This window comes from Chiloscyllium punctatum, chromosome 12 (assembly GCF_047496795.1).
Source record: "Chiloscyllium punctatum isolate Juve2018m chromosome 12, sChiPun1.3, whole genome shotgun sequence".
NCBI classification, from domain to species: Eukaryota; Metazoa; Chordata; class Chondrichthyes; order Orectolobiformes; family Hemiscylliidae; genus Chiloscyllium; species Chiloscyllium punctatum.
In genome coordinates, this window is record NC_092750.1 from 18,055,861 (window position 1) to 18,075,169 (window position 19,309).

The 19,309-nt window shown below is 41.1% G+C and overlaps 1 protein-coding gene across 1 annotated transcript; it reads right to left on the bottom strand.

Moving 5' to 3' along the window:
• Positions 1 to 7,377: 7,377 nt before the first annotated feature.
• On the bottom strand, positions 7,378 to 12,699 carry LOC140483640 (hyaluronidase-like). The gene is made up of 3 exons (XM_072581946.1): positions 11,727 to 12,699; positions 8,427 to 8,516; positions 7,378 to 7,841 (listed from the first exon to the last, which is right to left on the bottom strand). Exons 1-3 carry the CDS (start codon positions 12,651 to 12,653, stop codon positions 7,521 to 7,523), a joined length of 1,338 nt encoding a protein of 445 aa, XP_072438047.1. The 5' UTR covers positions 12,654 to 12,699; the 3' UTR covers positions 7,378 to 7,520.
• Positions 12,700 to 19,309: the final 6,610 nt, after the last annotated feature.

Below are 19,309 nucleotides of genomic sequence, written 5' to 3' on the forward strand. Positions count from 1 at the left end.
CTAGTTTGTATTAGTAAATCGAAGGATATTTTTACATAGTTTTCTTCTCTGAAATTGATCACAGCTTTTATTTTCTTTGTTAGAATCTTTAACCATTGGGGAGCATTATGCATGAAATTGAAATGACTAAATAGATGGAATGAGCCTTTCTTTCATGCTGTTCTTCCATTGTATACAATGAAATGTAGCTTTGTCTTGTTTCAGTCAGAAGATTCAAGACACAAATCATGGTCATGTGATGTCATCAAAAATTATTATCATTTCAGAAACCATTTTACCCTGGATGGTAGTTAATTGTCTGCTGGTGCTCCAGCAAATGTCATACCACCATCTGCTGATGAAAAGCATGTCAAAGGAAACATCTTGCTGCATATAATGTTTTCCCTGTAACCTCTTTACATTTTCAGGGTAATTGCCTTTGCCACGACAGTGGCCCTAAGTCCAATCTAGTATATTGGCTTGTTGCTGCATTGCATTACTGAAATTCCACAGGCTGCACTTTTAATCTGGTGATCAATCACTTACACATAAGTGATTAAAACTTTAGCAAAATCTTCAAAATCTACCCCAGCAGCATTACAGAATACCATCCCAAGGTAGCATTGTACTTTAAATAAGCTGCACATATTCCTCTAGAGGAAAGAAAAATCAGTGATGTCAGCTGACCCTCAATTTGAGGATGGAATCTACTTAGGGTCATGCATATTTGCCATGGGTCTTTATGTGAACTTTTCAGTCATCTGGTCTAGCCTCTAGTCCATCATAATTGGTTTTGCAGGCATTTTACCTGAATGGTAAAATTTGACAAATAAATTTATTTGACAAATTTCCTTCTGAATCTGGAGGATGCAGTGAAGGCATTGCTGATGGAATTTCCCTTGAACTCTGACATATCATTCATTCACAATTCAGGACTCAGTGCAGTACAAGAGTGATGATAATATGCTCTGTACACAAAGACTTTTGTTGATTTGTGGAGATTTTTGTTGTCAAATATTCCTTGCCATAGTTTGTAGAAGGTTGTTGGTGCAGCTCAGTCACTGTTGGATCTTCTTGTGACCTTTTGAGAGAGCTGATTGTCAAAGTGTGGATAATGCTCCAGTGTCTCTCCTTCAACTTATATGGAATGTGGAATGTTTGGCTGACCAGATGTGGATTGATATACAGGTTTTGTATAGGCCACATTCAAGGTCAAGTGAGTTTATTACATGCAGAATTTAAGTGATTGAGGTGGCTTGCAAAACACTTCAACCCCAGGGCATCAATGTGGACTTCAACAGCTTCCTCATTTCCCCTTCCTCCACCTCATCCTAGTTTCAAACTTCCAGCTCAGTTACTGTCTCCTTGACTTGTCCGACCTGCCTATCTTCTTTTCCACCTATCCACTCCACCCTCTCCTCCTTGACCTATCACCTTCATCTCCTCCCCCACTCACCCATTGTACTCTATGCTACTCTCTCCCCACCCCCACCCTCCTCTAGCTTATCTCTCCATGCTTCAGGCTCACTGCCTTTATTCCTGATGAAGGGCTTTTGCCCGAAACGTCGATTTCGCTGTTCGTTGGATGCTGCCTGAACTGCTGTGCTCTTCCAGCACCACTAATCCAGTATTTGCTTTCCAGCATCTGCAGTCATTGTTTTTACCCTGACTAATGCACCTAGCCTATACATCCCTAAACACTATTGGCAATTTAGCTTGACCAATCCACTTAACTTGCACATCTTTGGACAGTGGGAGGAAACACGCGCACCTGGAGGAAACCCACGCAGACACGGGGAGAATGTGCAAACTCCACACAGACAGTCGCCTGAAGCTAGAATCAAACCCGGGTCCCTGGCGCTGTGAGGCAGCAGTGCAAACCACAATGCCACATGCAGAGTCATTAGGTTGCAGATTGCATTTGAGTAAATTCTGCCGCTGGCCCACTGTGTCTCATGGATGCCCAGTTTTGATTTTCTAGATCTATTCAAAATCGAACCCATTTCGCACAGTGGCAATACCACACAACACTATGGAGGAATTGTAGACATGAAGATGGGACTTCATCTCAATGGGGACTATGTGGAGGTCATTCCCACCAAAGCTGTCAGGGACAGATGTATCTGCAGCAAATACATTGCTGAGGATGAGGTAAAGTATATTTTTTCCCTCACTACCTCCTTACAGTGCCTATCAACAATAGACATACAACTTCTGTCATATTCCTCTATCACTCCAGTACATCTTTTGCTCCAACTGTCACTGTGAAATTCTCTATCAACTATCATCTCGCTTGTGTTAATACTATTGTAGCTTCAGCTTTCACATTAGGACTACTCCACTCATGTTTAAATAAACATTGTCAAATTTAAAGCCGGTTAATCCTTGAATCCTGTGGTATTCCTACTCCTGACACCATTTTGAGAGGTCGGGAACAGAGCTACCTAATGTAGACAGTTGGAATTGTCAGATAGCTTACAGTTGTTAGGAAACAGTAGTTTAGGTATGATACATTAGTTAAGTAAAGAAAAATAGTATACAAGTAATGTAAGTAAGGATGATTCACTGACGCTAGAGGATGAACAGGCTGTGAGCACTCCGTATTCTAGATGGTATGTTTGGAAACTGTTCCAGGATTTTCACAGGATTAGTTTTCCATTAACAACATAGAGCCCTACAGCAATGAAACAGACCCTTTGCTCCAACCAGTCCATGCCGGACATAATCCCAAACTAAATAATCTCACTTTAAGGTTTTCAGATTCTAAACTCCAATTGTTATCGTGCCTGGAAGGAACAACTCATTCCACAGACGGCATAACTGGTCTAACTTTGGTCTTACCCGTCAAATTTCGTCCCGATATGCTTTCATTTCCAACACTAAGCAGCTGAGATCTCGCAATATGTGACTCATGTTTGGTACGCAATGCACTTTAAACCTCAAAAATTATGCATGGAGTTTAAAAAATGTACTCCATCTTTAAAATGGTCTGCACAATAAATACATTAACCGCTTCCAGGACTCTGCCTGCTAGCAAACACGTATTTGTAATCACAATGTCCCTCCCAAATTACAGTGCATATCATACACACATACCATTATTGTTGTACATTTCGAACGTTTATTGAATTCGTACCCAAACACCATGTATTACAATTCAAAGCTATAATTACAAAGGAAGGAATGATTATTAATTTCATATTAAATTATTGATTTGTATTAAATTATCAATTGCTCCTTCATCAAGTTTGCTTTAATTTGCAGCTGGTCATGCATTCCCTCAGTATATTATAATGTATAAACAGTGAAATCATTTAAGTTCTATGAATTTTTGAATTCTTCTTGGACTCAGTTCAATTGTTCAGTTCTGTTAGAATATTGATTATAGCTAAGATTTTATTTGGCATGAGGAAGAATTGGGAGATTATTTCAGCAGCAATCTGTAACACACACCTGAGAGTTATGTTATCCCATTTTCCTTTGTGTGGACTCAGTGGTTCCATTCTAATAGACCTGTTTAATTTCGTCTACATTCACCTACGTACGCCCTCTGTCCCCTGAATGCTATTACTGGAAGGGGAGGTGTGGTGTAGTAGTGATGTTACGGGACTAGTAATCCAGAACTCCAGGCTAGTGTTCTAAGGAAAATGATCAAGATCCCACCATAGCAGATGTTTAGAAGTCTGGAATTAAAACTCCAGTCTAATAGTGACCACTGTCAATTTTCATAAAAACCAATTTGGCACACTAATCCTCTTAAGAGAAGGAAATCTGCCTCCCAAATGCAACTTCAGATTAGTGATTGACTCTTAATTGTCTAAGTAAAAACAATGACTGCAGATGCTGGAAACCAGATTCTGGATTAGTGGTGCTGGAAGAGCACAGCAGTTCAGGCAGCATCCAAGGAGCTTCGAAATCAAATCGAAAGGCCTTTATTCCTGATGAAGGGCTTTTGCCCGAAACGTCGATTTCAAAGCTCCTTGGATGCTGCCTGAACTGCTGTGCTCTTCCAGCACCACTAATCCAGAATCTTAATTGTCTAGCTGTCTTAACTAAGCATCTTGGTTTTGAGGGAAAGGCAATTAACCCTGGGCATGAAGAAATAAAAAAAATTGACAGTCAATCTTCCTTGAGCCAGAAAGAGTTAGAAAGAATTCATGATGGAAGCTTTACACTTGTTTGTGATATCTGAGAAAACCGCAGGTGTGTATAACGGAAATATTGCAATTGACAGTTACATGTTGTAACATGATAAACATCTAAATTCTGCCCTGGGTTGCCTCACTGTCTAACTTTTGCGTTCATATAGAACTTTGATCAGGCCACATTTGGAATATTCTGTACAATTCTGGATGCCACATTATAAGAAGGATGTGAAGGCTTTGGAGAAGGGATAGAAATGGTTTACCAGGACGTTGCCTGGTTTGTGCAAACTTGGTTTGCTTTGAACTGAACATCAAAGGATGAGGGGCGACCTGATCGAAGCTTGCAAAGTTATAAGAGGCATGGGTAGAGTGGATAGTCAGAATGATTTTCCCAATGTAGAAATGCCAATTACTAGGGGACATAGATTTAAGGTAAAATCGAGTAAGTTTAAAGGAGATTTGAGAGGCAGGTGTTTTATGCAGAGGGTGGTTATGTGCCTGGAATGTGCAGCTAGAGGAAGTGGTGGCAGCTGATACAACAGCAATATGTAAGAGGCATCTTGACAGATACATGAATAGGCTGGAAATAGAGAGATACGGACAGCGTAGAGGCCAAAGGTTTTTAGTTTAGAAAGGCATCATATGTCAGCACAGTCTTGGTGGGCTGAAGGGCCTGTTTGTGTGCTGTACCGTTCTTTCCATTATCAGAGTGCAAATGGCCGATGTTGGGGGCACAATTTTCAAGGACACTGATGCCAAGGCTAAGACTGTCTAAACATTCAGCAATTTTATTACATGTCTTGCCATGAAGTCTAAAAATTTACACCTTAGCTGTTTTCTTAAAACTGGATTTTTTTCTATGAGGCTGATGTACATTTTCCTTTAACTTTCCTTAGTAATATTTTCCATTCCTTCTCTGTAAGCTGCTGGCCCCTTCTGGAGGAACAGTCCTGTGAGCTACTTTGCCCAAAATGCATGTTATTCAAGTGTCCAAGTCCATACATAATGCTGACAGACTATTTCACCAGGAACAAGAAGAATCCTGACTTTCGTGTTAAACATGTTAAAAAAGAGCAGTTCCTGGGATGTCGTTCTTGCAAATTGAGTCTGCTAAGGTAATGACAGGAAATATTTCCTGGTGTATGAAGTAAAGATGCATTATGAATAATAGCGCCTTCAGTGGTACACTGTGAATATCTCAGTTGGTTTAACGGCTGGTTTGTGACGCAAGGCAACACCAATTGCACGGGTTCAATTGGAGAACTGACTGAGCTTATCATGAAGGAATCTTATTGTCAACCTCTGCCCTTGCCTGAGGCAAGGTGACCTCTGGTTAAACTACCATTAATCGTCACCCTCTAATGAAATAGGACTTCCATGATCTAGCAGGGGACTCTACCTTTTACTGTTAAGTATCTGGCTGATGGAATGGCAATAATCCTGTAACAGGTTTCAACACTGAAGCTGTCTCTGTTGATTAGTTTAAGCTGGTGGGGATGGGATTACAACTGGAAATGATGACAAATGTTGTCTATGTGCGCTGCTTTTCACTTGGGGCAACTTGGCTTTAACAGGATGGTTGAATGCTTGCGATGAGGATCCAATTTTAACCATCAGGCCTCAATGTCTGGAGCTGGGCCCTTGTCTAGATCCAGAGAGTCTGATGTGTGAATTGAAGTATGAGGTGGTTCTATAGGGGCCAGACCAATATCAGGCTGGTACAGTTGTCACTGTGCTGGTGAGCCCACAAACTAGGACCCGAATGGCAAGGTTATAATGTTGCTTGCACTGTTGTGGAACATATTGGCAGAATGTACAATGAAAACTCTCCACCCATGACTACTGGCTTCCAGGTTTTGAATATATCAACTTTACTTGAGGGTCAGACAGGAATGTTCCTCATGATACCATGGAAATATTGCTCTGCTGCATTTATGGAAGACCAAAGGGAGTCTTTCAGCACCCCAGCTTCCTTGGTTCCTGTTCCTCATTCCTAATTTGTGGTTGCCCCCAGGAAGGTCCACAGGTGGGGACATTACGTGTGTATTACAATCATTGAATTCCACCCTACCTCTTGCAAAAATGCCATCCCGTATTCCCAATTCCTCCGCCTCTGCCGTATCTGCTCCCAGGAGGACCAGTTCCACCACAGAACACACCAGATGGCCTCCTTCTTTAGAGACCGCAATTTCCCTTCCCACGTGGTTAAAGATGCCCTTCAATGCATCTCATCCACATCCCGCACCTCTGACCTCAGACCCCACCCCTCCAACCGTAAAAAGGACAGAACGCCCCTGGTGCTCACCTTCTACCCTACCAACCTTCGCATAAACCAAATCATCCACCGACATTTCCGCCACCTCTAAACAGACCCCACCTCCAGGGATATATTTCACTCCCCACCCCTTTCCACCTTCCGCAAAGACCGTTCCCTCCGTGACTACCTGGTCAAGTCCACGGCCCCCTACAACCCACCCTCCAATCCTGGCACCTTCCCCTGCCACCGCAGGAACTGTAAAACCTGTGCCCACACCTCCTCCCTCACCTCTATCCAAGGCCCTAAAGGAGCCTTCCATATCCATCAAAGTTTTACCTCCACTTCCTCTAATATCATTTATTATATCCGTTGCTCCCGATGTGGTCTCCCCTACATTGGGGAGACTGGGTGCCTCCTAGCAGAGCGCGTTAAGGAACATCTCTGGTACACCCGCACCAATCAACCACACCGCCCCCGTGGCCCAACATTTCAACTCCTCCTCCCACTTTGCTGAGGACATGGAGGTCCTGGGCCTCCTTCACCGCCGCCCCCTCACCACCAGACGCCTGGAGGAAGAACGCCTCATCTTCCGCCTCGGAACACTTCAACCCCAGGGCATCAATGTGGACTTCAACAGTTTCCTCATTTCCCCTTCCCCCACCTCACCCTAGTTCTAAACATCCAGCTCAGCACTGTCCCCATGACTTGTCCGGACTTGTCCTACCTGCCTATCTCCTTTTCCACCTATCCACTCCACCCTCTCCTCCCTGACCTATCCCCTTCAACCCCTCCCCCACTCATCTATTGTACTCTATGCTACTTTCTCCCCACCCCCACCCTCCTCTAGCTTATCTCTCCACGCTTCAGGTTCTCTGCCTTTATTCCTGATGAAGGGCTTTTGCCCGAAACTTCGATTTCGAAGCTCCTTGGATGCTGCCTGAACTGCTGTGCTCTTCCAGCACCACTAATCCAGAATCTGGTTTCCAGCATCTGCAGTCATTGTTTTTAATCTATTGGAAATAGTATTGCCGCTGCCTATATGCAACATTGTTATTTAATTGAAGTCAGCAAATGTGGACCCATCACCTTTTTTGAAAGTTAAAGAAAGGAGGGGAAGAAAAGAATGCTGAATCCCCAATCTAGGAATCTGATTTAGCCTCACAATTGGATCCCAGCCCTGCCTTGTAGCACTGGCATTTGAACTTAGCTTTCATGTTTTCCTTAGCTTTGGAAAGGATTTCTTCTCTGGATTTTTCCATGTTATCAGAAATAATAGTAGATATAATTTGCATTAAGTTGGAATCAAGAAACAGGTAAGCTTTGGATTCAGGGTCCTTCCGCAAACATCGTCCATTACTATTGCACAACAGCCTGCTGCACCACATGGTAGCTGTAGTGATGTTTTTAACGAATTTTCCAAGGTTTTCATCAATCTGCGTCTTCAGATTCGAACAGGTTTCCTAACAGAAAAGCACAAGCATATGGACCTGTTATGCAATTTTCTAAGGATCACTTCAGCTTTTTTAATATTGAGTGCTACAGAAAAATGGCACACTTAGTCAAAAGATTTCTTCTTGCGTTCATCATGTAATTGTTACATTCTTCATGGAAACAGTCTACAATCAAAGCTTTCTTGACAACCAACTAACACCATTTTCTCCATCAATATAAATGTTGCTTTCCCTTTATTTTGTAAGTTTTTGTGAATTGACCTGATGAGCACAAGACAACAACTGCAATGAAGTATCTCTCTTTTCAGAAATACTCAAATTCTGTTCCACGAAATGACTATTTCAATGTTCTTGAAAACGTAATGACTTCAACAAGGGATCTAAATGCTCTAATAGGCTCTCCCAATGGAGCCAACAGAAGGTTGGTGTCGCTCATTGCTACTGTTAGTTAGTTACACGCCTCGGTCATCAAGAATGTCTTCTTTCAGAACTGTGAGGTTTCTATGACTCTATGATTATATTGTCTTTGTTCACAGCCACTTCTCACATGTCCTCACTTGAATGGTTTTACATATATGGGAATTAAATACTCACTTCAGTGCGAGCATAGTTATTATTCCCCCACAGAATCACTCCAGAAGCCCCCATGGCTGCCATCTCTCCAATGGTGTGCACCAAGTCAATCTGGAAAAGCCAAATTCCAATTCAGTAGAAGTTCATTACTCATTATTTTACGGCGGAACTTAGAACCACACACACGCTAAGAAAAACCAACAAAATGGAGAAGCTACCTCATGCTCACTGAACTTGAACGAGCTCATGGTTGCATTCAGAAGCATCTTAAGATTTGTTGTCTTGTTTTTGTCTCACCATATTTCACATACAGCCCACATTAGAATAAACTTCTCACCTGAGTTGCTATTACATAGAAGCCCCATGATGTGAACCCATGTCCTGTTTGCTCCACAAGGTGCATTTACTAGATTCTGTCACGAACTTTGCTCCTTCCCAACACCTTACTTCCACCCTCTTGCCAGATGCCTATCAGAAACTACTTCTGATATTTGCAGTTATTGCTTTGTCTTACAGCAGCTGATACATCTGAAAGAGCTGGACAACTGCAACGTGTGTGTATTTTCAGAGACTTGAACTATATATTTCCTGTTACTTCTAAGGCTAAACTTGAAAGTGAATGAAGAGTAAGGCAGAGGGGAGGATCAACTGATACGCTTAATGGTAAGGTCCTCAGGAATGCTGCTGAAAAAGAGACCTTGGAGTGCAGGTTCATAGTTCCTTAAAAGTAGAGTCGCAGATTGATAGGTAGTGAAGAAGGTATTTGGTATGCTTTCTTTTATTGGTCAGAGCATTGAATATAGGAGTTGGGAGGTCAAATTGCAGCTGTACAGGACATTGGTTAGGCCACTTTTGGAATATTGCATGTAATTCTGGTCACCTTCCTATTGGAAGAACGTTGTGAAACTTGAAAGGATTCAGAAACGATTTACAAGGGTGTTGCCAGGGTTGGAGGATTTGAGCTATAGGGAGAGGTTGAATAAGCTGGGGCTGTCTTCCCTGGAGCGTCGGAGGCTGAGGGGTGACATTACAATCATGGATAGGATAAATAGGGGCTTTTCTATGGAATGGAGGAGTACAGAACTAGAGGGCATAGGTTTAGGGTGAGAGGGAAAAGATAATAAAGGGACATAAGGGGCAATTTTTTCATGCAGTGGGTGATACCTGTATGAAATGAGCTGCCAGAGAAAGTGGTGAAGGCTGGTACAATTACAGCATTTAAAAGGCATCTGGATGGGTATATGAATAGGAAGGGTTTAGAGGGATATGAATAAAGTGCAGGTAAGTAGGACTAGATTGGGTTGGGATATCTGGTCAGCATGGACAAGTTGGACTGAAGGATCTGTTTATGTGCTGTACTTCCCTAGGACTCTATAACTTGGAAATAATGTCCTGCACATAACTCAGCTTGAAAACTTCACAATGTATAGATTTTTAGATATTTATATAAATGGTTTATATATGTATGTATATGTGTCATTCAATTACACTGTTCTAAAGCTGCTTTAGTTTTTCTAGAATTAGGTTATAAGGAGTTTCTTTATGGTAGGGAAAGAGAAAAGGAAAAGTGTAAGGAGTCAATTGTACAGCTCTGAGTTCCTTTTCAAAGGTAAATGAACAACAAAGATAGAAACAAGGCAGTGTTTTATGCGGTGTGCTAAATCTGATAACAGAACCAGAAATCAGCAGCACACCTACTCTCTTCTTTTATCCCATGTGATCACTGTTAAAATTTAAGGGGCACATATTGGGGTTTCTGAAAAAAAACAGATTCAAACACAATCATCTTTCATCCTGAGGGACTGCCTGAGATAAAGAGCTGAACAAACCCAGCCATTAAATGTAAGACTATTTAAACTGGAAATTTGTTTGCCTTATTTGTTAATTAATATTGCTGTTAAAATGCCAGAGTAGGCAACCCAAATTTGTGTTTTACAATCAGTTAGGGACCGATAACTTATTTTTGGCTTATAATAGACAAAGTTTGAATTTCTGGGTATTTAGAAGAGAATAAAACTATCAGATTTTACAAGTTTGAACAAAATAACCTTTTCCACACACAGGAAAGTAAAAACAACCTACAATTTATACACATCTTATACTCTAACATCCAGAATTAACATGAAGCAAAAGCTGAAGTCCATGATGGTGATGAGCTCCACCTTGTCTTGAGGGCTCGACTGTATGTGCTCCAACCATGAGGAAGTGGCTGACCACATTTAGAGACACACACAACATTACTCAAACTGGGTACAAAAGCTGTCCACTGGCAGCACCACTACATCTACATCTGAGTCAATCAAAATATTGTTAACAGCTGGTCATGTCAAGTTGCTATGCCAACAGCACAACCTAGGTCAATTTAGTACCAGAGTTGAGAAGTGTGGTGCTGGAAAAACACAGCAGGCCGGGCAGCATCCAAGGAGCAGGAGAATCGACGTTTCGGGAAGAAGGGCTTATGCCCGAAACGTCGATTCTCCTGCTCCTCGGATGCTGCCTGGTCTGCTGTGTTTTTCAAGCACCACACTTCTCAACTCTGGTCTCCAGCATCTGCAGTCCTCACTTTCTCCTCCTCAATTTAGTACCAAGCAATTTTGCCCACAAATGACTTTCATCCATCACAATTTGCTTTCACATTCTCCATGCCAATTCATCTACTATCTACAATGGGCAGACCTCAGTATGTATGATGACATCAAATACAGTCATGGTTTGTATATCTATTACTTTTCATTACAGCACTATATAAACAAAACCGCCCTGTTCCTACGTCTGAACAACCAATGGTCACCATGTGGTATTATCCTGATTGCCACTAGCAGCATGATGTGGTAGTTTGTTCTCTGCCAGTCTGCAGCACAGAGTAAGAGTTGGCCAAAATAGATCACCGCCACCAATAAATCCTCCGTTGTCTTTGAGTTCTGAAGAAGAGTCATATCAGACTTGCAGAATTAACTCCATTTCTGGCTGCACAGAAACTGCCAGATCTATTGAGTCTCTCCAGCATTCTCTGCATTTGCTTCTTTGTTGTTGAGTAGTGACAGAGGATATAGCATTGTAGGTTACCTATAGAAGAGGTACTGTTGTTCAGTGACAAAATGGCTTATTGCATGGTAACAATTACCGCAAATACATTCTAATCAGGCATAATCTTAGAGAGCTGATACAAATATATCTGCCTTCTCTGATAGCTGGAATAGAACTCTACCCACAGGCTGTATGATATCAGCTGAATGGGTGAATCAGCAGAATACAACTTATATTTTTTAAAAAACTCCTCTAGAAACATAACCTTAGCCAACAGCAATATGTATTTCTTACCTCAGAGAGGAAATCAAGTGTTTGTCTGTATGAGTATCTGGCATAAACCAAAACAGGGAGGGCTTCCTTCGATCGACCATAGGCAGCAATACGGAGTGCCTCCTTCATTCTATAGTGGGTAAACTTCTGTACGTGATCTGAGTTTGCAACCCTCTGAGGAATGTAGACACTGGGATATAAGCATTGTGATTTCTCCCAGAGCCATGTCAATTTATTGTTATTAGAGCTGTCTTGTTTTAGGCATTGACCTGTGTAATCAGTTAATTTATTGAAGTAATTGTAACAGTCTGGATATTTGTAAAAGCCCCAGCAACCTTTTTCTCTTTTTGTATGCCCTAGCTCTAGTGTATCTGCCATAAAAGCCTTTGCAGCAGTTTGAAAATTATTTATGGCATTCTTATTAATCTCATCTTCAGTTAAATCAGGATGTTTGCTTCTTTCCAGCTCTATTGAGTTTTTCCTGTAGATATCCATCACACCCCAGTTGCGGACCCAAAGTGGTCGCCAATCCTCCCAATCTACCACTGCAAGACCGCTGAAGTCTTGATCCATTAAACTGTTAATGTTTCCAGTCGCTACATCAAGGTGTTTGCTTAGACTGGCATTCTGAACAAGGCCCCCATTTATTGGGATGCCCTCATCTGTATAGAATGGATAAAGCCCCAGTTGCCTCTTGTAGAAAATGGTGATCTTCTTCCCAATAAGGAGGCCATTTTCATTGACAACAATGCCATATTCATCCAGATCCAATTTAATTCCAAAGCTCTCTTTACAATTTGCAATAGGTGTGTTCCAAATCACAGAAAATGGCTTATTATAAATCATTGGGGAGGGCAGTGTTGGTTTAGCTTCTACCCCTGATATGGTGGGCAAATGGGTAGAGAGATAAACTAAGGTGCATGTGAGTTGTGTGAGAGCTGATAACATGATTACGGCTCTTTCCTCAGCAATTGGTCAAGTTCTCCCAATTAGAGCATTCTGTAAGACAAAAAAACCCCACAAAGATTCATTTGGATACCAAAAAAAACATTCCACACCAACCAATCAAACATTCAAGGTTCATTGTATAAGTGTTAGTCACACAACATTGAAGTGCTAAGTGTTGATCTCTGCAGTGTGATAATAGTAAAAATATGCTAAAAGTATTCATCTTCCACCGTCTGCTTTTTAAACATTCATTCATGGCACATTGGCATCACTGAATGGGCCACTATTTATTGTTCATTCCTGGTTGCCCTTGACAGGATGACAGTGAGCTACCATCTTGAACCACTGCAATCCATTACATTAAGGACAAAACAGTAGCAACAGAGAAAATAGGGCCCCTTAAAGATCAACAAGGCTGTCTATGATTTCGCATGGAGATGGGAACCACAGGAGATGGATGAGATACTAATCAAATATTTTACATGAGTATTTACTGTGGAGGAGGACATGGAAGCTAGGGAACTGGGGCAATAAATAATGATGTCTTCCAAAGAATATGCATTACAGAAGAAGTAGTGCTGGAGGTCTTAACATGCAAAAAGGTAGATACATCCTCGGGACCTGATCAGGGGTATTCCAGGACTAGGGAAGCTAGGGAAAAGATTGCCAAGCCCCTTGCTGAGGTATCTTTAACAACAGCCACTAGTGAGGTGTCTGAAGGCTAAGGAAAAGCCAGGGAACAATAGACCCATGATCCTGATGTCAGTTGTTGTCCTGGGAAACAGGATATACATGCATTTGGAAAGGCAAGAACTAATTAAGGATAATCAACATGGCCTTGTGCATGGGAAATCATATCTCACTAACTTGATTGAGATTTTTTAAAGAGGTGACAAAGAAGATTGATGAAGATAGAGCAGTAGCTGTTGTTTATATGGATTTTAGCAACGTGTTTGACATGGTTCTGCATGGTAGGTTGGTTAGTAAGGTTAGATCACATAGGATCCATGGATACAAAATTGGCTTGATGGTAGGGGATGGTTGGAGAGTGTGGTGATACAGGGTTGTTTTTCAGACTGGAAGCCTGTCACCAATGGTGTGCTGCAAGCATCGGTGCTGGAGTCCACTGTTTTCATCATTGATATAAATGATTTGGATGAGACTATAAGAGGCATGGTTGATAAGTTTACAGATGACATCAAAATAATTGGTATTGTGGACAGTAAAGACAATTACCTCAGAGTATAACAAGACCTTGATGAGATGGTCCAATGAGCTGAGGAGTGGAAGATGGAGTTTAATTTAGACAAATGTGAGGTGTTGCATTTTGGTAAAGCAAACCAGTGCAGGACTTACACGGTTAATGGTAGCTCTAGGGAGTGTAAGGGAGCAGATGTATAGATCCTTGAAAGTAGAGTAGCAGGTAGAAAGGATGGTGAAGAAGACATTTGGCACGGTTGCCTTCTTTGGTCAGTGCATTAAGTATAAGGATTGGAATGTCATGTCGAGGCTGCACAGGACATTGGGGAGGCCACTTTTAGAATACAATTCTGATCATCTTTCTTCAGGACGGATGTTGTTAAACTTGAGAGGGTACAGAAAATATTTACCAAGATGTTGGCAGAACTGGAGGGTTTGAGTTACAGAGAGAGGCTGGATAGGCTGAATAACCAATGTGTTTTTCCCAGGGTAGGGGAGTACAAATCTAGAGGGCATATGTTTAAGATGAGAGGTTGAAGGTTTAAAAAGGTCCTGTAATGATAACATGGCTTTAAGAGGTGTATTTTGTTTTGATTTTAAGATAGAGGTGTCAAGCTGTGTATTTGAATCCAATAAACAGCTTGTGAGGCCTTGATTTTTTTTTCAAAGTTAGAACAATAGAAGCAGCCTGAATGGGTGGGTTGGGCTCAAGCTCTCACAGAACGAGGACTTTTGGGTCTTTTGTAGGTAACAGTTGCTGGGTCTTGAAACTGAGTTTGGAAGCTGCAGCACATCTCTCCTTGCTTTCTTTCAGAGTTTTCTCTTGATGTGTTTTACCTCTTAGACTGGAGAATTGCCTGTGAGGCAATCTATTTTACTGAATTTGCCTTTGGCAATGGTGTATTCATTGGTTGTTGCCACATTGGAACAGTTCCTGTTTAGTCATTAAACAATCTACTATTCTGTTATCTTTTCAGATAGAACTATTTCAATCTCTTCTTTCTTCCATTGTATCTTAACTATAGAGTACAAATAAAGTGCATTTTGCTTCAAGACTGGTACTTTAACCAATCTAATTGCATTCGGATGTGACACAAAGCAACTTACCTTGGAAATAAGAAAAATTTAGGGTCTAGACTATCCTCTTCATATATTTTGAGGAGGCCTTGTCTGGTCCATAACAATCCTGAGGGTTAACTTTTTTCCCACAGAGGGTATGGAAAGAGTTATGAGAGGAAGTGGTAGAGGTGGGTGCAATTACAATATTTAGAAGGCATCTGAATGGGTATATGAAAAAAATAGAGTTTAGACGGATGTGGGTCAAATGCAGACAAGTGGGACTAGATAACTTAGGAGCACCTGGAGTAAATCCAAGCAGACAAGGGGAGAATGTGCAAACGTCACACAGTCGCTTGAGGGTGGAATCAAACCCCGGATCCTGATGCTGTGAGGCAGCAGTGCTAACCACTGAGCCACTGTGCTGTCCGAATCTTAAATGTGGCTGAACATCGTGCAATCATCATCAAACATCCCCACTGCTGACTTTATGATGGAGTGAAGATCATTGATGAAGCACCTGAAGATAGTTGGACTTGGGACACTACCCTGAGGACATAGAATCCCTACAGTACGGAAGCAGGCTGCTTGGCCCATGAGCATCTTACTCAGACCCAGCCTCCTACCCTGTAACTCCACATTTCCCATGGCTAATTCAGTTGGCCTGCATATCCCTGGACACTATGGGGGATTTAGTGTGGCCAATCCACTTAATCTGAACAATCTTGGACTGTGGGAAAAACTGGAGCACCCGGAGGAAACCCACGCAGACACGGAGAGAAGGTGAAAACTCCACACAAACAGTCACACAAGGGTGGACTCAAACCTGGGTCCCTAGTGCTGTGAGGCAGCAGTGCTAACTACTGAGCCACTGTAGTATCCTGTAGAGATGTCCTGGAGTTAAGATGACTGATCTCCTGTAACTGCAATCATTTTCCTATGTGCTAAGTATAACTCAAATCATTGGAACATTTTCCCCCTGATTTCCATTGATTCCAATTTTTCCTTGATGACGCGCTTGATCAAATAAAGCCTTAATACCAAGGTCATTCACTTTCCCCTTAGCTCTGGATTTCAGGTTTGCCACCATGTTTGGATGGAGCCTGTATGGAGGACTTAGCAACCTCAACGTTATGCCAGTCGCCTGTCACTTTGTGACTGACTAACATTCTTCATTTAATTACTACTTGAATCACCTATCAGCTACACCTGATTGATTCCACGACAGAGTGTGGAATTCTATAACAATGGATATTGGCTTGAAGTTGCACTCCAATAATCACTCTGCAGAGAAAAAGTACAACATATGCCATAAGATGACAGGCAAGAAAAAACAGTCTATTATACCTACTTCTTAGCTTGAGATATTGTAACGAAGAAGTCATAAAAATCTCATCAGAACTTCAATGTGGAAAATAAAGTCATTGATAATCAGTTGCACACGTAAAACCATGTAGTATCTAAGACGGACATAGACTTGTGGCACAATCATTAAGTTAGTAAAATATATATGAAAACACAACAATGGATATTTGAATTTTTAGCGATGTTTGACTTACCGAATGGTAAAAAACTACTGAGTAGACCTGTTTTCCAAATAGTAGGTTTCATCAATTGATGAAGATGCAGCATAAGTGGAGTATTTATAGCATGGAAAGGGTTTTGACAACACCCAAGCATCAAAAGGTGACTAGACATCTTGTGATAATTAATTACACAGAAACCATACTTGAGAAATTTTCTTTTTTCAACAGGTACTGGAAAAATAAACACGCACAAAATGTCAACTTATTTTTGGTCACAGTTAAGCCTGACATTTTGAAATGTAAACTTTCAATCAAGAAATTAATTTATCCAAGAAGCTGTGTTCAACTTTACTGTATTTATTTTCATAAATTTAGAGAATGAGTCCCACCCATGATTGTTGCAAATTATTGCAACTCAAATAGTTACTGAACGATGGGATTATTTTAGTTTCATACACACCCAATTTGAACCACATATGCCATTGCGAATGGAAAGGTTATAATATATAATAATCACAAAGGGATATGATTGTTTTTGTTATAAACATGCAACCAGTTTTATTTGAAATATCAACTGATACTGATATTGGAAAGAGTACGGCACTTGAAATTAAATTTCATGACAAAAGAGCTTATGTGTGAATAAAGTAAATATAAATAACTCTAAAGCCATTACAGAGTCATGACTGCAAGATGATTAAGGCTGAGTCCTGAATGTCCAAGAATATATGAAGTATAGGAAGGATAGGAAGCTGGGAGAAGTTGAAGGGTCAGTTTTGAAAATTAAACATGGCATTGATGCAATGGAGACAGATAACCTTCATTCTGGAGATTACGATATAGAAGTATGCTTGCCATTCTAAGTTAGTGTATTGAGTATAGAAGTTGGAAAGTCATGTTGTGGCTGTACAGGACATGGTGATGGCCACTTTTGGAATACTGCATTCAATTCTCATTTCCCTGCAATAGGAAAGATGTTGTGAAACTTGAAAAGATTCATAAAGATTTACAAGGATGTTGCCAGGGTTGAAGGTTTTGAGCTATAGGGAGAGGCTGAATAGGCTGGGGCTATTTTCCATGGAGCCTGGAGACTAAGAGGTGATCTTACAGAGGCTTGTAAAATCACGAGGGACATGAATAAGGTTAAAAGCCAAGGTTTTTATCCCAGGATGGGGGTGTTCAAAACTAGAGGGCTTGGTTTAAGGTGAGCGGGGGAAAGATTTAAAAGGAAGCTCAGGGACAACGTTTTCACGCAGAGGGTGGTGCGTGTTTGGAATGAGCTGCCAGAGGAAGTGTTGGAGGCTGGTACAATTACAATATTTAAAAGTCCCCACTGCAGGTACAGCAAGACGAACCCGCGAAGAGTCCATGCTTCAAGCCTACTGCAGCCAGGAGTCCCCGCTCCACACACCATCAGGGCTGCTGCCAAAGACCTACTAAGTCTCCGAGTCTATGCTTTGGACCTACCATAGCGAAGAATCCTTGTTCAGGCATTGCCACCACTGCAACCAAAGACCCACTGACACTGCTCCGGTTTCCCCACAATGTTGGACGATGAAGAAAAAAAGAGAAAGAAAAAGATGAAAAAGGAGAGAGAAGGGTACAGCTCGTCTGAACACTATCTACTGTGCCAGCGCCACCATCTTGATTTCTATATAGATTGGACAAACCAGATTGACAAATAATAGATGAGTTTATTGAGTGTTTTCAGGACAGTTCCTTGCAGCTGCACACTGCAAAACCAACTGGAGAGAAGAACATATTAGTTCTGGTAGGAATGTAATAGTACAAACTTAATTAATGATCTCATCGTGAAAAAAACCCCGAGGTAGTAGTGATAATAATATGATTCTTTACTCAGAGAGTAGTCAGGGCATGCAATGCACTGCTTTCAACAGTAGTAGACTCACCAACTTTAAGGGCATTTAAATGGTCATTGGATAAACATATGGATGAAAATGGAATAGTGTAGGATAGATGGGGCTTCAGATTGGTTCCACAGGTTGGCACGACATCAAGGGCCAAAGGGCCTGTACTGTGCTGTAATGTTTTATGTTCTATATTCTATAAAGTTCACATTGAACATGATGGAGAGAAGAGAGGACCTAGGACTAATGTTTTAAATTTAAACAATCAGTCATGAGGGCATGAAGACCAAATTGGCTAAATTGAACTGTGAAATTAAGTTAAAGGTCATGTTAGTACAGATGCAATTGCAGATATTTAAGGAAGTATTACAGAATCATAAAAAGACACAATACAATTAGTAAGAGACTCTAAATGAAGGACACACCATCCATGTTTAACTAAGAAGTTAAAGATAATATCAAACTGAAAGAAAAATCCTATAATGGTGTGGGCCAAATCAGAGATTGGACAGAATGTAAAAACAACACGTATGACAAATAAAAAGAAAAGAAGAGGGAAATATTAAATTATGAGAGAAAGTAACTTCCTTATTATTCATTCATGAGATATGGGCATTGTTGGTAGACCAGAATATATTGCCCATCTCTAATTGCCTTGAGAAGATGGTGATGATGACAACTAATACACATCAATCTGCAGTGAAAGACAGCACACCATAGAGTGGTCACACAGGAACATTGTGGTAAATGTGTAAGGGTTAGCTCGGGTTGAATCATACGTTTATCCAAAGCATTATTTTAATGTGAAGAGATAATAGGAGTTGAAGCTCACAGTTCTTTGGTTATGTCTGGGTTGCATCAGGTCCTTTCGGAGACTGTCAATGCAAGGTCTAGCAGGCCCTACCTTATCAAACCCACCTCATTAGTTGCTTACTATTCCCCAATGGAATCTCTTATGTTCATTTCCTGCTCCATATTACCACATGTTGCTCCCACAATAACAGCC